This window comes from Molossus molossus, unplaced genomic scaffold (assembly GCF_014108415.1).
Source record: "Molossus molossus isolate mMolMol1 unplaced genomic scaffold, mMolMol1.p scaffold_m16_p_3, whole genome shotgun sequence".
NCBI classification, from domain to species: Eukaryota; Metazoa; Chordata; class Mammalia; order Chiroptera; family Molossidae; genus Molossus; species Molossus molossus.
The window spans coordinates 68,479,243-68,505,550 of record NW_023425366.1 but is presented as its reverse complement, the minus strand read 5'-3'; the positions used below and the strand labels follow the sequence as shown (position 1 = coordinate 68,505,550).

Genomic DNA, 26,308 nt, shown 5'->3' with positions numbered 1-26,308 from the left:
TTCTTTCTGGAGTGTCTCACTCATTTATTCATTCCACATTTACTGAATGTCACTATGGGCTGAGTCACATTCCAGGCATTGGTTTTTGTTAAGGTCAGTATTTTAAAGTGTTATGAAATAGATGATAAAAATCTATCAATTAGAAGAGACCTCAGAAATCATGGAACTTAATCATCTCACTTATGGATAGGGAGGGAGGGGGTGGCTCCTTTGAGGTCAGATCGGAAACTTGTGAGGAAGGGTGTTTTTCAAGCTCCATATGGCCTACCTGCCCTGCATTACCTTCCCCCACTGTGATCATGCATGGAATAAGAACTCATCACATGGGATGTACAGTAGGTCAGTAAGAGCAGCAGAAAGGAGATTTTTTTTTTTTTTTTAAGATGTAATCCCACCCCTTTTACCAGTGAGGATACCAAACCCCTAAAAGACATATTCTAATTCCTGGTCCAATACTTTCTTCCTTTTCCTAAAAGTTGCCTTTTACTTGGTCCCTAGAAAACCTGACTAGTTTACAAAGCAAACCCTTTTGTTAGAATGTGCTGATTCAGAGCATTGGATAGAACAAAGGACTCATCACTCCCTCACAAGCTTTTAAAGTCAAAGTCAACAGTTTAACACTGAAAGTGTCTAAAATAACAACTGTTAAGATCAGGCAACTGGTTTTAAAAAAATGTAAAACAGTCTCCAATATCAAGACTCCCTTATTGCTTTGCAGAGAAACATATCCACCAGCACCATCATCCATAAGACAGGTATTAGTAAGGACTCCCAAATAGCTTCTCATTACAAACACAACTGTCATGTTATATTGACCAGTAGGACATTAATGGGGAGCACTACTTCGCAAAAGGGTCCATTTAAAGCATTTATTACGTAAAAATTTGAATTAAAAATTTTTCTTTTCATGTGATAGCACTATCAGAAGTCTGTATTTTTTTTTTATCCTCACCCGAGGACATTTTTCCATTTTTTGTTCAGGTAGAGTGGGAGGGAGAGAGGGGAACAGAGAGAGAGAGAGAGAGAAACATCGATGTGAAAGGAACACATCGAGTGGCTGCCACCCGCACAACCGACCAGGGCTGGGGACAAACTGCAACCGAGGTACGCGCCCTTAGCGGTAATCAAACCCGGGTCTCTCAGGACCGCAGGCTGACGCCCTAACTGCTGAGCCAAACCGGCCAGGGCAGAAGAAGTCTGTATTTTGATATTTCAACAAGACCACATTATGCTAAGCCTTTATTAACTCTTCATGGTAAGCAATGACATTTTGATTCAAAGCAAGGATTTCTCAGAAAGTGAAGAAAATGGAATCTAGTTCCTTTTTCAGCCTATTATTGCAGAATGGAATTAGAATAACCCTATTAAAGGCAAGCAGGCAGCTGGCAATGAGGCAGACTTACCACCAATCTTGAGGCCAGATCCATGTATCCTAGTTTTTCAAGGAGGTTGTAGATGAGGCCTGTCTGGAACAGGGTTTCAGTGATGGGTGCAGTATAGGTCTCATTTCCAAGGTAACCAATCAAATCGAAGGCCTTCTGAAGAGGCACTCTTCCTAGGCTAAAGGGTAAAAGAACAGAAAATGTAAACATGCTGAGAAAGGCAGATGAACTCAATGCACGCTGAGAGAAGTTTTATTTATTGTCAGATGGTGAGTCTCGAAGACCTAAAATTTAAGCTTAGAGTGTCAGCCTGTAAAGTTAGACTAAATATTATTACCTTTGATTAAGTTCATGTGTGTGACTTAAGGTTAAACATACATTTCAGAAAAAAGATAAACAATTGCTCTGTTTTTATTCCATAAGTCACCTGAAAATTGCTACTGACTCAGGAAAAGTATTACAATATCTTAGGTGAGAAATGATGAAAAGTACTAATTTTATTTATTTTTAATTACTTATATTTACCAGGTGAGAAAAGGTAGCATAAAGAAAATCTGAATCAGAAAGAAAATTATTTATTTATATGGGAATTTGTTTGTCAAACTTGTTAAAGCGAGGTCCACTGTGAATTTATAGTGAGTATGTTTTAAAAATTAACCATTTTATAGAAATCATAACAATGATAGCTGAGATGATATAAGGTCATTTTATAAAAAATAAATAAATAAATAAAAGAGCCAAAATAGGAAGGTCAAGAGCAGTCAGAAGGAACACCTGAATATTCCTTGTGTCTCTAGACCCATTAAAACCTAAATTGGTAATCTTCCTATTCCCAAGATATCAATACACAAGTCACTGCCATTCTTGGCTTTGGGATTCTGTGATGCATGAGGTGATGAGAGAGGCAAATGGTACCTAAATAAGGAAGCTCTAGATATAAGAGGTGTCCCTCAAACTGGTGAGAAGCACTAAGCTTGGAAAGAATTCTCTCAAGAAATAAAACAAAGGCTAAATGACATCAATTTATTCAGCAAATATGGGTCTTACTTGTTGGCATCTGCATTCTTAAAATATTATTTAAATCTTCTTACATAACTGTTCAATATTTGTAGCTAATGTTTTAATAAAGACTGTAAAGTCTTTGAAGGCAAGAACTGTCTTACATTTTCCAGTTCCTCCAAAATGAATTATACCTAACAGGCAATATATGCTAGTTCTTTTGAACTGTTTTTTCTAAAATGTTCTTTTTCTCAGTATCACTTGTTTAAAAAACAAACAAAACAAAACAAAACCAAGCATACTCTACCCTGCAAGTTCAAAGATGTTGTTGATGAGGTTGGCTCGGTCTTTGTCACTCAGAACATAAGGATTTATTTTCAACTGTTTGATTATTGCATCCCAGTCATCATTTGCATAATGTACTATATAATAGCCACTCATGTCTGTATTGACTTTGATCCACTGAACTTCTTCTGTGAGATTGATGACATCTAATACAGACCAAATAAGACAGACAGAGAGAGAGAGAAGGAGGGGAGAATAATAGGGCAAGAAAAAAAATTAAATGAATGCTTTGTTTCCAAGTTAACGTGGTATATTTTTATACTTAATTATTCTACTAAGAGCTAAATATCTGCCTTTCAGCATAGCTATTTTCACATTTACATAGATTACCACTCATTCATTTAACAATTATTTATTTAATGGTGAACAAGGTAGTTATGTCCCTTTTCTCATAGGTCTTACAGTCTAATGTAACCAGGCAGGTAGAATTCATACAAATGTTATTGGTGGAAAAGGAAAATATAATATTGTATGAAGTACACAGAAGAAATGCTGCATCCCCTAGGAAAAGTTAGGTAAGGTTTCCTGGAAGAAATGACAGCTTGAGGTTAGCCAGGTAGAATGTTCCAGACCCAGAGAGAAAATGCACACGGTGCCATGCATGACCTGGCTCCTGGGTGCACTGCGGCAGAGAAGAGAAGCAGGGAGAAAGGGAAATGCGAGCCGGGTGGGGCAGCAGGGAAGTTGGTGAGAGAACTATGCAGAACGTGTTCCATGCAGGCTTGACTTTATGTTAGCAAAGGAAGAGCAAATACAGTCATTTAGAAAAGTCACATAATACAAAGCTAGCAAAACAAACATTAGGGAAGAATTAATGTCTCATTGGGTAAAATAAAAAATAATTGAGTTAAAATAGTAGACATGTGATTTGTACTTTGTGGGCCCCAACCATTACATATATAAATGCTGAGAGAATTGTTAGACATTTATATGGAATGATTTCAATTAATTTACAATTAATAAGGAAGTACAAACTACTTGACAACAAAAATGCATTACTACAAAAGCTGACCACAAAATATATGTAGTAAAATTTAAAATCCTGAAAATTACTAATTAAGAAATGTCCTTTAAAGTAGCAACAAGGACATTAACTTAATATAATATGCTTCTAAGTGGCTTAAGGTTTACTATTTATTAGAATATATGCTCCATGAGCTATTTTTTTTATTTTTTATCCTAACCTGAGGACATTTTTCCATTTTTTGTTCAGGTAGAGTGGGAGGGAGAGAGAGGAACAGATAGAGAGAGAGAAACATCGATGTGAAAGGAACACACCAAGTGGCTGCCACCCGCACGACCTACCAGAGCCGGGGACAAACTGCAACTGAGGTACATGCCCTTAGCGGGAACCAAACCCCGGTCTCTCAGGACTGCAGGCTAACGCTCTATCCGCTGAGCCAAACTGGCCAGGCCTCCATGAGCTATTTTTTTTCACTGCTAATCCCTCAGCACCAAGAACAATGTTCCTAGTACTCAAAAAAATACTTGGATACTTAATGGATGAATAAACAAAATAACTATCATAGTAAATGGTTTTAAAGTATCTAAATAAGCTTTGTAAATGTTTATGTAAGTTTTCTTACCTGTTTTAAAATAAATATTAATTTTTAAAATTATAAGAGAAAGAGAAGTAGAGAAATAAGAAGCAGATTTAAACTCAAACAATAATAGCACTTCGGGGTCTATTTCCTGCCAAGATTTTTTTCTATACATAATTTAATTGATGTACTATCCCAGACAACAGATCGACATATATGCATCTATTTTATACTGCATTTTCACCTATCAGATGCTGCTACTTGCCATTTTCCCATTGTCTTCATATGCAGTATTCAAATATCTTCATGATATTCACAATGTCAAGACCTACCACAGTTTAACAATCTCCTATTTGAAAACACTTAGGCTGTTTTTAAATTTTCACTATCAGAATAAAGCTGTGTGAAAGTTTTTGCACATATACTTTAGAAACACATTTAAATCCTTTAGTATCTTAAGTGTTAGGAGTCTATCAACTTCAAAAGCATGAATTATTAAAATTTATCAGATTCTCTTAATACCTTATTCTAATTCTACTGAAACTACAAAAGATGTTTAGAGATGGAAAAGACTTACATTCTGATTGTGTCTTAAAAATGATGTATTGGATAATGTCTTTTTCATTTAAAAGTTCCATACTAACTTTTGTTTTATTGTTGATATAGCAGAAAAATCAATTATTTTAATATTGTCTATTCCTTTTTCTAGAGCAGAATGAAGTTCTAAGGAATAATTATGATGGCAACAGTAGTGACTCCAAATTGAAGACATTTTTAACGAAACTATGACTAATAAAATTAACTTCATCATGCAAAAACTATCACCACTCTCCAGGTCATCAAACCCAATTTCCGACAGATCTTTCATCAAGAAGGACCTTGGGAAGGACTGAAGAACTCCAACTCTCCCCTTCCCATAAAAGGAGGCAAGTAATGATAAATACGGCATTTCCCCCAGTGGATGGATGCAGGAAAATACTGAAATACAGAGTATCTTGGCTGATAAGCAAGCAACTTTCCGTGTTGTAAACCTAGCCAAGTCCAAATGATAAAGAGGAGAAATGCAGCTGGGAGTGTACTTGAAATTATTGCTGTCGTCTCGATGACAGCATAGAAGCTGTACAGCCAACAGCACAGAGAGGAGGATTATCATTTAAGGAATCAGCATGTTAGTCTCTTCCAGGTCTTCTGAATGATCCAGAATAGAGATCCTTAAAACCACAGGTATCAAAAAATAATAGCTTTGCTCACAAGGGAAGTAACTACATCCTGCAGCTCAAATGTGGATGAGGCTGCCCTCATATGTTTTTAATTTATTGTAATCATTAGCAGCTTAACAGTTCAATTTTCACAATCCATTGAGTAGTAAAAAGAATGAGCAACTCCAATCTTAAACGGCAGAAGCCCAGATGAAGTAATCTAATATTGATTTTAAAAAGCCATTTGTCAATGACTTATGAAAATCAACTACTGTTTTATGAAGAAACATTAAAGCACAGAAACAAAATCATGTTTTTACTACGAAGTCACAAAACGTCCTGTGTAGTCTGCTCCAGAGGACTAGCACGAGACGTGCAATTGAACTGCACCCCTCCTTGTTCAAAAGCATTCCTTTCTGTAATGCCCCTTTCTTCTCCTTTATTTTATTAGGGGGGGAAAGGCAAGAGCAGAGAATGGCACATGATAAATATCTTAATTCTATGATTTTCCTTCTTTTTTCCAGTTGCCTTTCACTCTAATGACATGTCTTTTAATTTCAAGGAAATATTTCTGGCACAGTGATATCCTTTTAGAAACATGAATATTTCAAGTTAGCTTCAATATAAAAATTTGCCGTAGTTAAAGAGCTTAGTCTGAGTAAGATGTGGATTGAATCAGAGACAGAGGAGGGAGGAAAGGAAGGAAGAAAAGGGAGACGGAGACACTCACTTTTTTGGTATAATTTCCTCAATATGTAGTTTAAAAAAATGGTCCCTTTCAGCCCTTTTTTTAAAAATCCTCACCAAAGGACATGCTTAGTGAAAGGAAGGGAGAGAAGGAGAGAGAGACAGAGACAGAGAGAGAAACAATGATCCATTGCCTTGCCTACATACCCCGATTAGGAATTGAACCCACAACCCAAGTATATGCCCTGACCAGGAATCAAACTGGTAACATTTTGGTGCACAGGATGAAACACAACCGAGCCACTCAAGCTGGGCCCTTTCAGGTCTTCTGCACAATTATTAATTGTTCAAATTCATGTATGTGGGGAAAAGTGACAGATATTAATCAAATATAACTCCCATATTTGACTGAACTAATGGACTAACCCAGTAACCCTGGAACACATGGAAATATACCACAGATTTAATGAACTACCAAGATAACACCCTGTACTAAAGTCATATGGCATAAAATAAGCCTCTGCAGTCGCTGCCTCTGTTCTTTTGAAAACAGAAAAAATTAAAATAACAATTCAAATAAGAGTGATTCCAAAGCATCAGGAACCAAGAAGAGCCATGCAAACTGAGCTAAAAAGTAAAGAGCTAATAAAAGCAGACACTATCCTGTTGTCCAATTACTTCTAAAACCACCAAAAACTTATAGACTATGGAGAGGTTTGCAAAATATCCTTATTGGTCCCTTTCAAACAGGGAGATGAGATTCTTTCTTTCCTCTTAGGTGAGAGACGATCCTCCCTGGGCCCAAATAAAATATGCAGTTTTGTTTCCATTAAAGAAGCACTTCCAGCTATGTTAGATTAATCAAGGATGTGATGGTATCATCACATCAGTGTTTTAAATAATGAGATTGTTGTAACGGTCCAATCTAGTTAACTGCAATGCAACTGGTATGCTCATATATTTCAATTGGCATTATAAATTGTTAGCACATAATAAAAGGGCAACTTAGAAATATGTATTAAATCACAAAAGGTAATAGTTTTCATTTTAAGAAGCATTTCAATGAAAGTAAAATTCAAATAATGAAAATATTTAAGAGTCCAAATTTTTATTAAGGCTTTTTCCCCCCCATAAAGATAAGTGGTGAATCAAATGTGTCCAATTGTAAGGAAAGATTAAGCCAATTACTATACATACTAAGTTTTTTTAAAAAAGATATAAAAGTCACATGTACACAATGACATCAACTAAGTAAAAATACTTTTAAGTGACTAGAAAGAATCATGAGAGTAGTTATGGTAGGCTGATAAGATTTATTCTCTTTTCCTAGGTTTTCTGTAATATGGATATGTTATGTTTAAAGTATTCTTCAATAATAACATCAGTAACAACAGCCAACCCTTATATAGCACATAACACATGCCAGGTATTGTTCTAGGTGTTTCATATAATTGATCTCAATTAATCCTCATCATAACACTATAAAGTAAGTGTAACTACTATCCCTATTCTATAGCTGAGGAAAGGAGGCTTAGAGAGGGCACATAACTCACCGAAAATCATACAAGTGAACCAGGTAATCTGGCTCCAAAGTTTGTTCCCTTAAACACTAAACTACACTGCACTCTCAAAAATACAGGACTGAACACCAGATCCAAATTTAAATAAGAAATTTTCACTTTCCATAAATCTAGAGTATCACTAGTGGTTCCTGCAGAACCCAGAAGCCTAATGTTCTTTCAGGGTATAAATTAAGAGGATACTTGGTGTGGCATTCATAGAAGTAGTTAACAGATGGTCAGGAACTGTATTTCAATTGCTTTCTATAGACTCATTGTGGGTCAGCATATACAATCTTTACATTTTATTATCTCATTCCTTGCAATCATAATTTTTTGCCCTATTTTTTTTTTCATTACTAAAAATATATACGTCTGCAAGACATTTTGTAATAATTATTTACTATAAATCTAGGTCATAAATCAATCTCTATTATGCATAAGAAGCATCTAGGTAGGTTGCTTATTAAAAATGCCATTGCCCCAGCCCACCCCTAGAAAGCAGACAGCAGAGCATAATTTAAGAAAACTTCTCTACTTCTAACTTTGTAACATAAAATATTATTCTAGGGTATAAAAATACAGCATTTGTTATTTTCTACCAGGACTGCTAGCACTCTCAGTGCAACGTTTTATACCTTATGTCACGTGACTGAGACTGAGAAAGCCCCACTTTATGCCTGTAGATACACAGACTCAATCTCACTTCCGTCACATCATGTACAGGTGACTCATAAAACTAGTTCAGAGAGCGTGCACACTGGAAAGTGTAAACTCCTTTTTACTGCTTGGTCAAATGTTTTAAAAATGTGCTGTTTCTAATTTCTTATAAGGAAAGCGTTAATTAAGTCAAACCTGATTTCTTGTCCAGAAATGATACCAATTGGTGTCTTGAAAAATTTCTTCCCTCAGTGACAAAGGATAGTGGAATATGCCACAGATAGCTATAAAAAGAAAATATTTAAAGATTATTACACTTTCCAATATTTCTGTCATTTACACATAATTTGTTGATTTTTGCTTTTTTGTTTTGGGGATTTTTTGGAGTAAGGGGCAGGAAGGTAAAATTTTTCAAGGTATTTACAAGAAAGAGATAATCTTGTTACAGGTTTCATAAGAACCAATGATGACAAAACATTAAAAAATATTTTAACCTGAGAGTACAAAAGAGAAAGCAGGGAGAGAAAGAAGGCATGTACCTTGCATCTGAAGGCTGAATTTCAGCCTTCATATTTAAAAAGAATCTTTCTTGTTTTATAAGAAGCTCTGTTCCTTTTCTTTGGACAGTCACTAAAGGAAATCCTTTCTGCAGGGTCCAGGTTTTCATCATTTTCTTTACATCTAGTGTTTTGTTTGTGACCTATTAATAAAAGAAAATTATTTTTGCTTAGAGATAAACAGTTAAAAAACTTTCCAGTTTGTATCTTTCCCTTCCACATTCTATGAAGACTACATTTAGTGTTAATATAAAAAAAGTACGAATGCAGAGTTGAATTTACATTTCTAATCTAGGTAAAAGAGCAATTGCTAAAAGGAAAGTAACCTGGAACAGAACAAAGTGATAACTAAAGTGAGTAAGAGAGGCACTATGTTGAAAAAGAAGTAGATATTATCAACCGAGTATTCATTAAAATCCCGAAGGAGGTATAAGGGCTCTTTCAGGTCACAAGGCTGGCACTGAAGGTATGAGTAATGACATGTAGTCTAGAATCAGAAGCACTGTTACTTACTGCTGTAAACCAGCTGAGTCCAGATTTCTCTACTCTCCAGACCCCCTGCTTTCATAAATGTCAAAGTTCTTCTTTTAAAGAAGTAACACTGTGGGAATGCCAGGGAGCAGTAGCAGAAGAGTGAAATATAAACAGGTTGGTTGCCTTGACTTTAAGTCTCTCTAGAGAAGAGCGGTAAACTTTTTTTAATAGTCCAGACCCTCTTTCCTAGACAATTGACTAAACTTATCTACAAAACCTGGAATCCAGTGTCAAAGGTTTATAGTGTGTTTTAGAAAATCAATAATTAAGAAGCAATTTTTGAAGATCTCTTTAAAGGAGTTGAGTTAAACTTATGGTAAATTATTTTTCTAGATTACATATAGATTTGAATTGTAAGCAACTAAAATCATCAAGTACTGTCCGGCTGGTGTGGCTCAGTGGTTGATCATCGACCCCTGCACCAAGAGGTTGCCAGTTTGATTCCTGGTCAGGGCACATGCCCAGGTTGTGGGCCAAATCCCCAGAGGGGGGCATGCAGGAGGCAGGCAATTAATGTTCTCTCTCATCAATATCTCTCTCTCTCCCCCTCTCCTTTCTTCTCTCTAATAAATTAATAAAGAATATTGAAAATCATCAAGTACTTAAAATGTTTGGTAATATCGCTGCACTATGGCAGGCCTTACTTACCTCAATCACCATATTCCTATTTGTTTAAAGCAGAAAAAAATAAAGCAAATCTTCCCAAATTCATTGTGATATTAATCTTACATTTCTCATGGCTCGGATCTATTTATTTCTGGACAAGGGGTTGGGAAGAAAACAAACTTGCTCCAAAGAAAGGCACTTTGGGTCTTTGAAGCAGAACTGAAATGAAGAGGACAATGCATAATTTGATGTGGATGCTAAAAAGCCTGAGGAGACTGTTAGGGACTAGGTTGGGATAGGAAAACATTATGATACAAAGGTTGAAGTCATTGAAGAAGGCAGAAATATATTCTAAATGTCAGGAGATAATATAACAAGTATACAGCAAATAATGTAGCTTTCAATTAAAATAAAAGAAAAGAATAATTTGGAAGCAACTCTTAGGTAATAAGGACTGATCCCTCTTCTCAAAGAGAACTCAGAGAGGAGGGCAGGTATACCTTCTGGGCAAAGGGTTAACAGGTAGAAAACACCAGGTTGAGATAAGGCAAGGAAGCAGAAAGAGCACATGGAAAAGATCCAGAGGAGGGTTCTTAGCAGGGTCCATCCAAAAAACGTTGAAACTGTGAGTAATGTTTTGCATTATGTGATTTTTCTGGGGAATATGTTCAGAACTTGCATCAAATTTTCAAGTGTGTCTGTGATTTTGTAAACATTAAGAACTTTATCTAGATCACTGTAAAAAACTCAAATGCTTGTAAGGGTCATGCAGTTAGCATACATACATGATGCAGGCTAGGTCCATGCACTGCTATGATGCATAACTTGTACCTAATTACACTGCTTATTAGAATATTTGCAGGCACAACAAAATCCAAACAGCAAAACAGTAGAAGGGCAGTGTGCAGCCCATGGCAACCAACTTGTGATGTGTCATCTCTCTGGAGGAACATGGCCCCAAAAGACAGGAGGATTCAGAGGGCAGAGTACAGGGGAAAAAATCATGAATGGGAGATAGAAAAACTGCAAAAGCATAATAAAAAAGGATTTTTGAAGAAAATAATGGAGATTAAAGTATAGAATGATTACACAAGGCTAAACACAATTTTTCAACAATTAGACTAGTACTTCCATTTCTTGACATTTAATTCTTATTCTGTTCATAAATATTTATATCCTAAGCTCCATCCCCCTCTTTCTCAAATAACTATCTTTGGTACCACAGCTTATTTACATACTTGATCAAATATAAATAGAACTCCTCTCTTCTTACTTTAAGAGCCAATTAAAATATCCAGGTCACTTACCTCATTAAAACTGTCCCACAGATCATCACTTTGAATGGATGCATAGCTATGATTATGCAGGTAAAGAACAAGAGCACGCCGAAATACATCTTCACCAAGATAAGTTTTCAGCATCAACAAGAGAGAAGCTCCCTATTAAAAAAAAAAAAAATGAGAAAAGAAGGGAAATAGATTTATAAAATTGAAACTCTTAAGTTCAAAATATAATAAATCTAAGCATATACTTTCATATACAGAGCCTAGTTATAACACACTGTTACTTAGTCTCATATAACCAGGTGTAGACTATGTTCAAGTTGTCTTAAAATCATATTAAAAGATTTGAAAAGAATTAATGGAGTAGATTGCCATGTGCACTAATGCTACTATGAGCCATTCTGTGTGGTCTATCAGTTACTTACTGTTTCAGTGTTAGTGTTAAAAAGCTAAGTGATTATAAATACATTTTTGATAGAAAAATATGTCAAATATTCTGTGGCATCCCCAATGTCTCAGGTACCAGTTCAATTCATGGGCAACTGCTGGGGACAATAAATCAGAAGAGCTCTCAAAAGTCTCTCTGCTAGGGAATCCATTAATTTCCAGTATTAGTATACCATGTTGCTAGAGTAAACAAGATTCCTCTTCTTCCTGCACAGTCATTTCCAATATTTGGAATGGATGAAAGTATAGGGTAGGAGGAATACACTAATAATTCAGAATCAGGCACACTATATTCACTGATACACATGTCCTCACACCCAATCTTTTTTAAAAAAATATGTTTTTATTGATTTTTTTTTTTTGAAATTTTTTTTATTTATTTATTTTTTTGTTACAGATATTTTACCTTTTTACCCCATTGGCACCCCCCACCCCACCCCCCCCTCCACCCTGTCCCCAGCTTAGTTGTCCATGTCCATTGGTCATGCATACATGCATATAAGTTCTGTGGTTTATCTCTTCCCACCCCCCCCACCCCCATCCCCTCTTCTGATTTTTTAGACGGAGAGAAAGGGAGAGAGAGAAACGTCGACTGGATGCCTCCTGCATGCCCCCTACTGGGGACTGAGCCCACAACCCGGGAATGTGCCCTGATTGGGAATTGAACTGGGACTCGAACTGGGACCCAAACTGAGACCTCTCAGTCCATGGGATGATGCTCAGTCCACTGAGCCACACTGGCTGAGCCTCACTCCCAGTCTTAAATCAACAACCATCTCCTCGGTGAAGCCTTCCCTGATTCAAGATAGAAATCATATTTTTCCTTCAAAAGCAATTCATATCACTTCTTTCATCTGCTATAGATATATTTTTATTTTCTTCTTCTAGACTGTGTGCTACTTGAGGGGAAAATTGAAAAAATTCAACTCCAGTGACTAAAACAATGCCTAGCACATAGTAAGCACTCAAACGGTGTTTGAATTTTACTTCTGATAAAAATGCAGCAATGTTAAGTCATTAAGATTACCATATACACATTAACTGAATTTAATATTATTGCTCTCCTCTGTGTTACTTGTTCTATAAATTTAAATACTCATTCCTTCACAACATTTCCCCTTCTCTCCTGAATTACCAACTTTCCTTCTCTAGTGTAACTTTCCTATTAAAGCCATAGACTATGTAACATTCCTCACTTTGAACAAATAAAATAGGCCCTTCCTTTCCTTAACCTCACGCTTCCCTATAGGTATCGCCCTATTTCTTTGTACTCAAATCCTCAAAATAGTTGCCTGCGTTTGCCATCTCCATTTGCTCTCTTTCCATTTTCTCTTGAGCCATCTTCCACTGGAATTGTTTTTTATCAAGGTTTCTTCAAGGTGAACTTACTTCATGGTATCAAATCAGTGTCAATTCTCAGGCTCAACTTATCAAGCACTAGTAAGTGGCTTTTGATATGACTGATCATCCACTCGTCCTTGAAAGTCCTTCTGCACTTGGCCTTGGAACACCACTCTAGATTTGTCCCCTATTCACTGGCTAAACCTTTCAGTCTCTTTTGCTGGTTCCTTCTCATCTTCCCAAGGGCTAAACTTTGATGTTCCCTGGCATTTAATCTTCAGACCTCTTGTCTTCTCTCTCCAAATTTTCTTCCTGGTCCATCTCAAATTGATATATCTAACCAGACTTCCCCTCTGAATTCCAGACTCATAGCCAACTGCCTGCTTGATATCTCAAAAACTGAATTTTTTAATTTTCTTCTTGCTCAAAATCTAGTCTTCCAATAATCTTCTCCAATGCAGCGAATAACAACTCAATTTTTTTGGTTGTTCAGGCCAAACTCTTGAAGTCATTCTTGACTCCTCTCTTATAGCCCATATCTAATGGTAGCATATTCTATGGGATTAACCTTTGCAATACATTCCATCTTCCTCCAAAAAAATGTATCTTCATAATCCCAGGCAAAAATGCTCTACCATTCATTTAGCACATATTATCTCTTATTTCTTCACAAGTACCCACCACCTAAACTTTGACATTTTTGATGACATGGAGTGTATCTCACATATTTTGTGTATTTTCTTCTTTAATACAGGAATTCAATTTATTAACCAATTAATCTGATAGCTAGAGTAAGGAGGAAAAGAATATTCATTTATCCCTCCCACGCAACACAAATGTGGGTGGCACAAATATCTATATTCTTCTGACCTAATTAGGTTTCAAGTTTTCTGTTTTTTGCTTCACCCCCAAATCGAGTATGTCTTTCTTTCTTTCTTTTTTTTAAATCCTCACGTGAGGATATTTTTTTCTATTGATTTTTTAAAGCAAGTGGAAGGGAGGGAGTGGGGGAGGGCAAGGGAGTAAAATATCAATGTTAGCGAGACACATCAATTGGTTGCCTTCCACACATGCCCCAATCAGGGCCAGGGATTGAACCTGCAACCCAGGTACGTGCCCTTGGCTGGGAATCGAATCCATAACCCTTCAGTGCATGGGCCAACACTCTAATCACTGAGCCATACTGGCCATGGCTGGAGTCTGTGTTTCTGATCCTACAATTTAATATTCAAGTTTTTTTAATTATTGGATTTTTTGGGAGTGACATTGGTTAATAAAACCATACACGTTTAAAGTGTACAACTCCATAATACATCTTCTGTACACTACATCTTATGCTCACCACCCAACTTCCTGCCACCATTTATCCCCTCTGTGTCCTCTTCTACTTCCTCCTACCCCATTTCTCTCTGGCAATCAACATACTGCTGTCTCTGTGTATTTTTTTTTTTCTTTTTACTTAATCCCTTCACTTTTTCTTTTTACTTAACCCCTTCACCCCAATCCCCCTCCCCTCTGACAGCTGTCAGATTGTTCTCTGTATCTATGAGTGTTTGTTTCGTTTGTTAATTTATTTTGTTCATTGGTTTCCATATACAAGGTGTGACAAAAGTTTACTGTTTTGAGTACGCAAAATGCATAATTTATTCTTGTATTATTTATTTAAGATAGTATTATTTTCCATACAAATAACTGTAAACCTACTTTTGTCATAGTCCGTATAAGTGAAGTCATATAGTATTTGTCTTTCTCTGACTAGCCTATTTCACTTAGCATAATACTCTCCGGGTCTATCCATGCTGTTGCAAAAGGTAAGATTTCCTTCATTTTTTTTATGGCTAAGTGTTACATTGTGTAAATGTACTACAGCTTTTTTATCCACTCATGTACTGATGGGTACTTGGATTGCTTCCAAAGCTTTGCTATTGTAAACAATGCTGCAGTGAACATACAGGTGCATATATTCTTTCAAATTAATGTTTAAAGTTTCTTTGGATATATTCCCACAAGTGGAATCGCTGGGTAGCTCCATTTTTAATTAAAAAAAAAAAAAACTCCACACTGGCTGCAACAACCTGCATTGCCACCAACAGTGCACAAGGATTCCCTTTTCTCTACTTCCTTGCCAACACTTGTTTGATTTATTGATAGCCATTCTGACAGGCGAGAAATGACATTTCATTGTGGTTTTAATTGGCATTTCTCCAATGATTAGTGACATCAAGCATCTTCTCATACTGGCCATTGGTATGTGTTCTTTGGAGAAGTTATCTTTTTTTTTTTTTTTTATCCTCACCTGAGGACATTTTCCCATTTTTTTGTTCAGGTAGAGTGGGAGGGAGAGAGAGAGAGAGAGAGAAACATCAACGCGAAAGGAACACATCAAGTGGCTGCCACCCGCACGACCAACCAGGGCCGGGGACAAATTGCAACCGAGGTACGTGCCCTTAGCGGGAACTGAACCCGGGTCTCTCAGGACCGCAGGTCGACGCTCTAACCGCTGAGCCAAACTCTATTCAGGTCCTTTGCCCATTTTTTTCTTTGGATATTTTGTTTTCCTGGTGTTGAGTTGTATAAGTTCTTTATACATTTTGAAAATTAACACTTAATCAGATGTATCACTGGTAAGTATATTCTCCTCTTCATGGTGTTGTCTTTTCATTTTGTTAATGGTTTTCCTTTGCTGTGCAAAAGCTCTCTAGCTTAACGTAGTCCCATTTCTTTATGTTTTTCTTTTGTTCTCCTTGCCCAAGACGATCTATCAGAAAAAATATTGCTATAAGAAATGTCTGTGATTTTCCCTGCCTATGTTTTCTTCTAGGATTTTTATGGTTTATTAGTCTTTAACCCATTTTGAGTTTATTTTTGTTTATGGTGTAAGGAGGTAGCCTAATTTCATTTTTTTACATGTATCTGTCCAAATTTCCCAACTCCATTTATTGAATAGGTTGTCTTTACTCCATTGTATGTACTTTCCTCCTTTGTCAAATATTAATTGACCATAAAGGTGTGGGTTTATTCCTGGGTTCTCTACTCTGTTTCATTTATCCATAAGCCAGTGCCACGCTGTTTTGATTCCTATGACCTTGTAGTATCGTTTGATATCACGTAGTGTGATACCTCCAACTTTGTTCTTCTTTCTCAAGATTGCTGAGGCTATTCAGGGTCTTTTGTGGTTCCATATAAATTTTTGTAATATTTGTTAAAGTTCTGAGATATATGCCATTGGTATTTTTAAATTTTAATCCTCACCCTAGGATGTTTTTTTCCATTGATTTTCTTAGAGAGTAGAAGAGAGGTGGGGAAGGAGAGGAAAAGATAGAATGAAAAACATCAATGTGAGAGAGACACATCAATCAGTTGCCTCCCACACACACCCTAACCAGGGCTTGGGGATCAACCTGCAACCCAGGTACATGCCCTTAACCAAGAATTGAACCTGTGACCTTTAAGCATGTGGGCTGATGCTCCAATAACTGAGCCACACCAGCCAGGGCAATACCATTGGTATTTTAACAGGAATTGTGTTAAATCTATAGCTTGCTTTAGGTAGTATGGATATTTTAACAATGTTAATTCTTCCTATTCATGAACACAGTACATGCTTCCACTTCCTTGTATTTTCTTCAGTTTCTTTCTTCACTATCCTATAATTTTCTGAGCACAGGTCTTTTATCTACTTGGTTAAATTTATTCCTAGGTACCTTTTTTTTGGTTGTTGTTGCAATTGTAATTGAGATTGTTTCTTAGTTTCTCTTTGATAGTTCATTATTGATATATAAAAATGCCACCAATTCCTGATTATTAATTTCGCATCATTTACTAATTTCATTTATCAGTTCTAGTAGTTTTTTTGGTGGAGTTTTTAGGGTTTTCTATGTACATTTAGGGTTATCATGTCATCTGTGAATGAGAGATTTTACTTCCTCCTTTCCAATTTCGATGTCTTTTATTTCTTGTCTGATTACTGTGGCTAGAACTTCCAGCACTATGTTGAATGAGAATGGTAAAAGCAGACTTCCCTGTCTGGTTCCTGATCTTAAGGAAATGCTTTTAGTTTTTGCTCACTGAGTATGATGTTGGCTGTAGGTTTTTTTGTATATGGCCTTTATTATGTTGAGTATGTCCCCTCCATCCCCACTTTGCTGAGAGGTGTTTTGTTTTGTTTGTTTTTCTGCTTTTCTTAACCACAAATGGTGGATTTTTATCAAAAGCTTTTTCTGCATCTATTGGTACAATCATGTCATATTTACCCTTCATTCTGTTTATGTGGTGTATCATGTTCATTAATTTGTGAATACTGTACCATCCTTGCATCTCCAGAATAAATCCCACTTGATCATGGTGAATGATTTTTTTAATATATTGCTGGATCCAGTTTGCTAATATTTTGTTGAGGATTTTAGCATCTACGTTCATTAAGAATTTTAGCCTATCATTTTCCATCTTTGTAGTGTCTTTATCTGGTTTGGAATTAGGATAATGTCGGCCTTGTTAAATGAGCTTCGGAGTCTTCTTTCCTTTTAAATTTTTTGAATAATTTGAGAAGGATTAGTTTAAGTTCTTCTTTGAATGTTTGGTAAAATTCATCTATGAAGCCATCTGGTCCAAGGCTTTTGTTTGTGGAGAGTTTTTTTCTGCTTTGATTTCATTAGTTGCAATTGGTCTATTCAGATCTGATTCTTCCTGGTTCAGTTTTGAAGATTGCCATGTTTCTAAGAATTTATCCATTTAGCCCAGGTTGTCCAATTTTTTGGCATATAGCTGTTCATATTTTCTTATAATCCTTTTTATTTCTGTGTTGTTAGTTGTTACTTCTCCTCTTTCATTTCTGATTTTACTTATTTGAGTCCTCTCTCTTTTTTCTGTATGAGTCTGGTTAAAAGTCTGTCAATCTTGATTCTTTTCAAAGAATCAGCTCTTGGTTTCATTGATCTTTTGTATTGTTTTCTTTCGTCTCTATGTGATTTATTTCCATTCTAATCTTTATTATTTCCTTCCTTTCACTTACTCTAGGTTTTATTTGTTGTTCTTTTTCCACTTCTTCTGGTGTAGGGTTAGGATGTTTGAGATTTTTCTTGCTTCTTGAATTAGGCCTGTAATGCCATAAATTTTCCTCTTGGGACTGCTTTTGCTGTGTCCCATAGATTTTGGATTGCTGTATGTTCATTTCATTTATCTGAAGGTAATTTTCTATTTCCTCCTTGATCTCACTGTTTGACCCATTTATTGTTTAGTGACATGTTATTTAACCTCCATGTGTTTGAATGTTTATTTTTTTCTTTTATTGTAATTTATTTCTAGTTTAAACAATTGTGGTCAGAGAAGATGCTTGATATGATTAATATTTAATTTATTAAGACTTGTTTTGTGTCCTAACATGGTCTATCCTAGAAAATGTTTCAGCTGCACTTGAAAAGAATGTACAGTCTGCTGATTTGGGATGAAACAACCTATAAATATCAATTAAATCCATGTAGTACAATGGGTTGTTTAAGCTTGCTGTTGCCTTCTTGATTTTTGTCTGGAAGATCTATCCATTGATTTCAATGGGCTGTTAAAATCCCCTACTATAACTGTGTTACTATCAACCTCTCCCTTTGTGTCCACCAAGATTTTCTTTATATATTTAGGTGCTCCTATGTTGGGTGCATATACATTTACAAGGGTTATATCCCCTTGCTGGATTGATCCTTTTAATATAATGTAATGTCCTTCTTTGTCTCTTGTTATGGCCTTTGTTTTGAAGTCTACTTTTCTGATACAAGTATTGCTACCCCAGCTTTTTGTTGTTGTTGTTTTCATTTATGTGGAATTTCTTTTTTCCTCCTTTCACTTTCAGTCTGTTTATATATTTTGTTCTGAGGTGGGTCTCTTCTAGACAGTATATATATGGGTCATATTTTCTTATCCATCCAGCTACCCTATGTCTTTTGATTGAAGCATTTAATCTGTTTACATTTAAAGTTATTATTGAGCCCAGCTGGTATGGCTCAGTGGTTGAGCATTGACCCATGCACCAAGAGGTCATTGGTTCGATTCCAGGTCAGGGCACATGCCTGGGTTGTGGGCCCAATCCCCAGTGAGGGGGCATGCAGGAGGTGGCCAATGAATGTTCTCTCTCATTGATGTTTCTATCTCTCCTTCGCCCTTTCTCTCTAAAAGTCAATAAAAAAATTATATGAAAAAAGTTATTATTAATAGGTACTTATTTATTGTCATTTTATTCTTTATACTTAGGTTCCTCTCTATTGCTTTGTTTCTTTCTTCTTTTTAAAGAAGGCCCTTTAACATTTCTTACAATACTGGTTTGGTGGTAACAAACTCCTTTAGTTTTTGTGTGTGTCTAGGAAGCTCTTTATTTTGCCTTCAATTTTAAATGATAGCCTTGATGGATAGAATAGCCTTGGTTGCTGGTCCTTGCTGTTCATCATTTTGAATATTTCATGCCAATCTTTTCTGGCCTGAAGTGTTTCTGTTGAGAAATCAGCTGAAAGCCTTTTGGGAGCTCCCTTGTAGGTAACTAACTGTTTTCCTCTTGGTGCTCTTAAGATTCTCTCTATCTTTAACCTTTGTCATTTTGATTATGCTATGTCTTCGTATGGGCCTCTTTGGGTTCATCTTGTTTGGGAGGCTCTGTGCTTCCAGATTTGTCTTTTTCTTTCACCATGTTAGGGAAGTTTTCAGCCATTATTTCTTCAAACAGGGTCCTCGATCCCTTGCTCTCTCTCTTCTCTTTCTGGTACCACTATGATGAAGATATTGTTACACCTGACAATGTCCCATAGTTTTGTTAGACTTTCCTCATTTTTTTTGTTTTTTTTTCTTTTTTGTTGCTCTGCTCAGGTGTTTTCTGTTTCCTTGTCCTCTACATTGCTAATTAGATAATCTACTTCATCTAACCTGCTACTGATTCTTTCTGTCATATTCTCTATTTCAGATATTGTTGTCTTCACTTCGGTTACTTTATTATGGTTTCTGTGGACCACAGGCTGATGCTCTAACCACTGAGCCAAACCGGCCAGGGCCTTTATTATGGTTTCTATGTCCTTTTAAATGTTTACTATCTCTTTGTTTAAAATCTCACTGATATCACTTTCTTCTCCTAAGCTTCTTGAGCATCCTTATAACCAATGTTTTAAACTCTGCATATGGTATCTTGTTTCCACTTCATTTAATTCTTTTTGGAGGGGGGGAATTTCTTTTGTTCTTTCATTTTGTGCATAGTTGTCTCCCTATTTTGTTTGTCTCTGTGCATTAGGTTGACTCCCAAATTTGTTAGGATGGCTTTATGATGTAGGTGTCTTGTGGGGCTCAGTGGCACAAACTTACGGATCACCTGAGCTGGGTGCTTCAAGAATATCTCGTGTGTGGGTTATTTGTGCCTTCCTATTGTAGTTGAGTTATCAATTTGTGGGCAGATTTAGCCCTCAGACAGGCTGACTATAAAAATAAGACCTCAATCACCATGTATGAGTCACTGTGCAGCAGGGCCACCTCGGGCCCAGCAAGGTGGAGTTCTTCCCAGCAGGGTCTGGTGCCTGTAGGAACCTTTCTTAGAATGTGCTGCTTGCATGGCTAGTTGGGCTGAACTCTGGTGTGGTCTGAAGCCTACTACTGGTTGTTTTGGTTCTGGGTCCTTTTGGGCAGGGTTCTGGTGCAGGTCAATGTTAGATGTTCTGTGTAACCAGCCTTGGGCTACCTGTCTGGAACTACCATGCTATTCACTGTTTATGGCTGTGCCTACCAGACCTGAGTGTGCATAGGAAGGGCCAAGCTGTGTATAAGAGTTGGCTTCCTCCATCTCTGAGCCATGGGCAGATCAATAAAAGGTCCAAAGCTCTCTGAGGTCTGCCACCACCTGCTGGCTACTCTGCCATCCACTGAGGTTGTTGCCATGTCTTCCTCCAAAGCTTTCTGAAGAAAGATTGTACAGTGGGCCCAGGCTGGCCATGACCCACAGGCCCTTCCACAAGGTGCAAGCTCAGTAGGGTGGGCTGACCGGGGTCAGGAGGAGGGGCTAGTGGGTCTCCTGCTTGAGGGTAACGTAATCAGGCACTCAATGAGGGAAATGTGGCTCCTACTCCAGAGTCATACCACTTAGTCTCTGCCAGAGTCTCCAACCCTAACTCCCCCAGGGGAAGCGTACCACAGGTTCAGATTGAGTGTAGCTGCCAGCACCACTACAGGAGAAAGCTCAGCCAGGCATAGCCACTGAGACTTGGGAGGACAGATCAAATGAGTATTCCTTTGGGGCTGGTACTGGCCATTGCTGCAGGAGGGGGGCAAACACATTGCCTTCCCCCTACTCCACAGCAACACCACCTAGCACCTATCTAAGAGCCAGACAAGAGCCTCAGTGGGAGATGTACTCCAAAGGTCCCAGCTCTGAGCAGCACTCCCTTCTCAGCTGCAGAACTGAGTTCAGCAGGGCAGGGCCACCAGGACTTAGGAGGACAGATAAAAACAGTCTTCTGTTAGGGTGGTGCTGGCTGAGCCTGCAGGAGGGGTTCAAGACTGGCCCTCATTCTAAAGCCACATAGCTCAATGACTGCCAAGAGCTTCTCCAGAAAAAGAGTACACCAAAGTTCCCTGTTGGGTGCAGCCAACAGACTCCTCCTCAGAACTTAAGCTTGATAGGGTAGTGTCACAGTAATTGGAGGTCTGGGTTAGTGTACTCTCCAGTCTGGTGGTGCAAGAACAGGAGAGCTAGACCCTGGGAAGATGGGTCCAGAGCACAGTGTAAGAGAGGGACTCAGCACAGGGACCTCAGTGGCTGGATCTTCCAGATCTCTCCTCAGGGCCACGTCATCCAGATCTTCTCTTTAGATTTTCTCTTTATGACTCCCATATGCCCTGAGTTTCCTTCCCTCTACTGGTGCCCCTGGTGAGTGTCTGAGAGCAAGATCCTGTATGTTGGCTTTTTAAGAGAGAACCTGGGTTTCTAGCAGACTCCCTCCTCTTCCAGGCACACAGAGTCCCCAATGATTTTCACTGCCAGATGCTATGCAGGCTCCTCTTTCTGGCTATAATGCTTTGGGTTGAGGATCCCAACATGGAATTGAGACCCCCCATGCTCCTCAGGGGGGACTTTTGCAGCCAAGATATCCCTGTGACTTCTCAGGGATAAAATATATTCTTATGCGCAGGATTCTCACCCACAGCACATCGGTGCAGGGGCCAGCCCCCTATGCATCTTCGTTCTTCTTACCAGTTTCTATGTGGCTTCTTCTGCAAATCCCAGGTTATAATACTTCTCTTTATCTGTCCTTCAGTTGGTTATTCAGGTTGATTGCTCTGTAATTTAGCTGTAAATCTGGTGCCAGAGGAGATGAGAGTAGCTTCCATATTGGAATCTCCTAATTCTTCAATTCTTAAAATATCTGTTTACTTACTTGGAATATACATCAATCCTGTGTAACACCGTCAAGGGCTTGCTTAGGACCCACCCTGAACATATTCTACCTATAGACCTAAAGAGTGAACCAACTTCAAAAGATATATTGCTTTAAGATCTAGTTAACTGCTCAGAATAGTAGTCAGAGAATTTAAATGAGAGACAGAGAAAAAAAGAATAACCTAGAAAAAGTTAAGACCAAGATTTAAAAAGAAGCAAATATCTCAAATTTTAGCAGGATACTTGAAAATAATACTCATTTAATCCTTGAATATCTAAACCATGCAGCTTGTTCACATATGAAATTAATTTGAAACCTAATCCAGGTACTGTTGTGCATAGCAATACCTTAAAATAGGAAAGAGAATCAAACATTTCTTCAATCTGTTCTGAAGATTGAACAGATGATGATATTGGATGAGATGAATTCAAGGAATCTTTCTTCATAGTTTTAAATCGAGCATCTAAGAAATCTTCATACTAGTGAAAAATTAAACAGATTAGGAAATCATGAACAGCATCAAAGGCAAAGGCAAGTATAGCAATCATTTGTATAAATTAGACTACTGCTTAAGAGCATTATTAAAAATAATCAGATTTACTAAACTTCAGAAGATAAGTTTTTGAAAATATAGAAAGAATGTGACATTCACGTATATTCCTTAAATTTAAAAATAAAATTATAAATTTCTGGCCACATGAAAAACAGTGTTTCCTAAATAACAGTATAAGGATAAATTAAGATTCTATTACTAAAGCAACCAAATCCTGATATTCAAGATGAATAGTCTAAAAAGATAAGTGTATATTTTAAAAATAAAATCTGAAATTAAAAAACAAAAATAAAAACTGGTCTTTAAGCTGACTTACCATATACAGTCCAGCTTTTCTATTAATATAATATACATTTCCTTTAACTAAAGTTCATTTGAAATAAAATATAACTCTCTTTGAGAGCTCAGCAGATGAGCTTCCCTAGAATATATATTAAAAGCTTTTAAACATTCTGGGCACCACCAAGTGGCGAAATGGTGAACCTCACTGCTTAATTAAGGAGCAAACACAGAATTAAAGAATCTTGTTTAGTCTTTTAGCTAAATATGAGTTCCTTCTACGTCACTTGAATTATCTGAAGAGGCCCTACACAAAAATTTCCTATTGTAAGCTCTAAGAGTATAAAGAAGTCTTAGATCATATGGCCAGGAAGTTTAATAGAAAATCACAGAATTTTATAGTTGAAAGGGATCTTTATACTTTCCCACCTATTGCTTGAATTATTTGGCAAAATCTGTCATATCATAGCTTAGTGTGTCCAAATATCTCTAAGTATGGGAAACATCTCCAGAGTCTAATAACATAGTGACATTATTATACTCTCTATAACAGAATGGTGTACAAAATATGGTTTGTATCTAAAAAGGACAAATTGTCTGTATCAACTTATGTATCACTGTTATAAGCATGATCAAAGTGATAACAGACAGCACTGCTACAAAATATCAATTTTTTTCTTAATGCACAGGACATATAGTTTTGTTTTGCAAAAAAAGGCTTTTCAACTATATCTAAATTTCTTCAAGCATAAAAATCAAAATTATTAAAAATAAAATGTAACAATCAATTTAAAATGTTCATCCTAACAACAAAATGTAAAATAATTTCACACACTTTCTGATTTCAATGAAATATATCAGTAAATAAAAGCATAATTTTCATTGTCAGACCTCAAGAGGTAGAGATATAAGTAACAGAGACCAATTTTACTGTTTCTTTCTATTTACTGTTTCATTTTCATTTCTGCAAATGCATAGAAAATAAAGGACAAATGCAATTTGACTGCCCCCACCCCCACCCCCGCATTCATAGTAGGCCTAAAAAACACTGTACTTACACTGGACAGCTCTTTGAATATCTTTTCCAAAGAGAAATACTCCATGAAAGTAGCCAAACCTTCATTGAGCCATAGATCATTCCACCACTGCATTGTTACCAGATTACCAAACCACTGTGGGATAAAAGCAAACCACTAACCAACACAATATTTACATTTTCAAGAATATTTTAATAATTGAATTGTTAGATTTATCACCTATAACTACATAATGATTATTTAAAAATAGTCATTATAGTTAAAACAAACTATATTTAAATTAAAGACTTAGAAAAGTTGTGTAAATTTAGTTTAAGAATAAAATAAAAATGTTAATGGGGAAAAATGGGGGACATCTATAATACTTTCAACAGTAAATAAATAAAAATAAAAATAAAATAAAACAAAAATTTTAATATTTTACCTTAAGTGAATGGGGAAACAAGCAAGACAGACACAATTAGCAGATTTAAGAATTCAACACATGCTACACGCTAGGTTAAAAAAAACTGGTTTTAGTTACCTCATTAAAAATGAGATTTCCTAGATAATAAAATCATGTACTTTCTAATATTAAGTTAGTAAGATTATTTTCCATTGCATCTACAACCATCCATGACAACTAAAAAAATAAATTTCTATGTGACAGATTTCCCATACTTCACCTTTTCCTCATTCAAGTTGAGGACAGTATTTACACGATTCAAAACAGAATTCAAACATTCCTTAAGAAAGTTGGCATGCATGCAAATAAATGAAATCAGAAAGATCTTAAATATGTTTTCCTATAATGTAGTAAGAAGAAAAAAATGAGAGCAGACTCTCCTAAAAAATGTATCTCAAAAATCCCTGAAATAAAGTATGTTGATAGGGTATGCAATAGTCAGTGTGGTCTGGGGCTTGACTCAAACTAGCAGCAAAACAACAAGGTTACAAGCTACTGAAACAAAACACTTTTGAGAATTATTGGAAAGTATTTTTCAAAGATATCTTAAAACCTGTTACAGATGAAGATGATTTATAAGTCCACAAGAAGAAGTAAGAGAAATACTCCCCACGCAGTGATGGGCAGCCCTCAGAAATAATAGATCTAGAGGAAAGCCCCTAAAAGACACATTATCTACACATCTAACACTTTAATAGTGAGTAAGTATATGTTTCATATGCCAACTTTTCATGAAGTCTTCACAGGGCTATACAGTCGTATTCAGTTTGAGCTTGACATAGGGAGTAAACTGCCCAAGCATGTTCTACTCTTTTTCCATATCCTTCCACCATCATGACACTCCTAAACCATACTCAACACTGATAAGCAGCTTATCAAGGATACAAGAGAGAGAGGTGTTGGGGGAGACAGAGAAAGATTTATGTGCCTGTGTAATTTTCTTTCTTTTTCTCCATAGCATACTAAGAGTACCCTTCCTCTCTCAAATTAATACAAAATCCAGTTCTAACAGGAGAGAAAAAAATAAATCTAGTGATGACAACTACAGTCCAAGAGTTGTGAGAGTGAAACTTAGGAAAAAGATTTTCCCCCACGAAGTTATACTGAGCAGCTGGTATTTGCAGAGGCAGAGCCGCTGCGTGTTACTGGGGGAAAGAGAGAGGTCTGAACGAGACAGAGCTGCTTTAGGGCCCAGTGCTGCCAAGTAGTAGCTGTGTGACTCTAAGCAAGTCATTTATTTAAGACTAGGTCTTGTTTCCACATTTGTAAAATGGGATTATCACCTACCTTACAGTAGTTAAGAAAAGTGAGACAATACAGGTAAACATGCTTTATAAACTGTAAAGTCCTATAAATACATTAAATAGTATTTTCATCTGAAATTGTTGTGTTTAAAAGCATCACTTTGTTATGTAAGCAATTCTATAATAAAAAGGTAAATTATTATTGGCATCTA

The 26,308-nt window shown here is 36.6% G+C and overlaps 1 protein-coding gene across 3 annotated transcripts in view; it reads right to left on the bottom strand.

Annotated features, from left to right (window-relative positions):
• Positions 1-26,308, bottom strand: part of LOC118641862 (leucyl and cystinyl aminopeptidase) — a 104,081-nt gene that overhangs the window by 18,650 nt on the left and 59,123 nt on the right. For all 3 annotated transcript variants that reach the window (XM_036279467.1, XM_036279468.1, XM_036279469.1), the window contains exons 7-13: positions 24,429-24,542; positions 22,886-23,017; positions 11,377-11,508; positions 8,912-9,072; positions 8,568-8,656; positions 2,689-2,872; positions 1,404-1,560 (exon numbers count right to left, since the gene is read on the bottom strand). In XM_036279467.1, the coding sequence (XP_036135360.1) occupies positions 1,404-1,560; positions 2,689-2,872; positions 8,568-8,656; positions 8,912-9,072; positions 11,377-11,508; positions 22,886-23,017; positions 24,429-24,542 (969 nt within the window). The remainder of the gene's footprint in view (positions 1-1,403; positions 1,561-2,688; positions 2,873-8,567; positions 8,657-8,911; positions 9,073-11,376; positions 11,509-22,885; positions 23,018-24,428; positions 24,543-26,308) is intronic.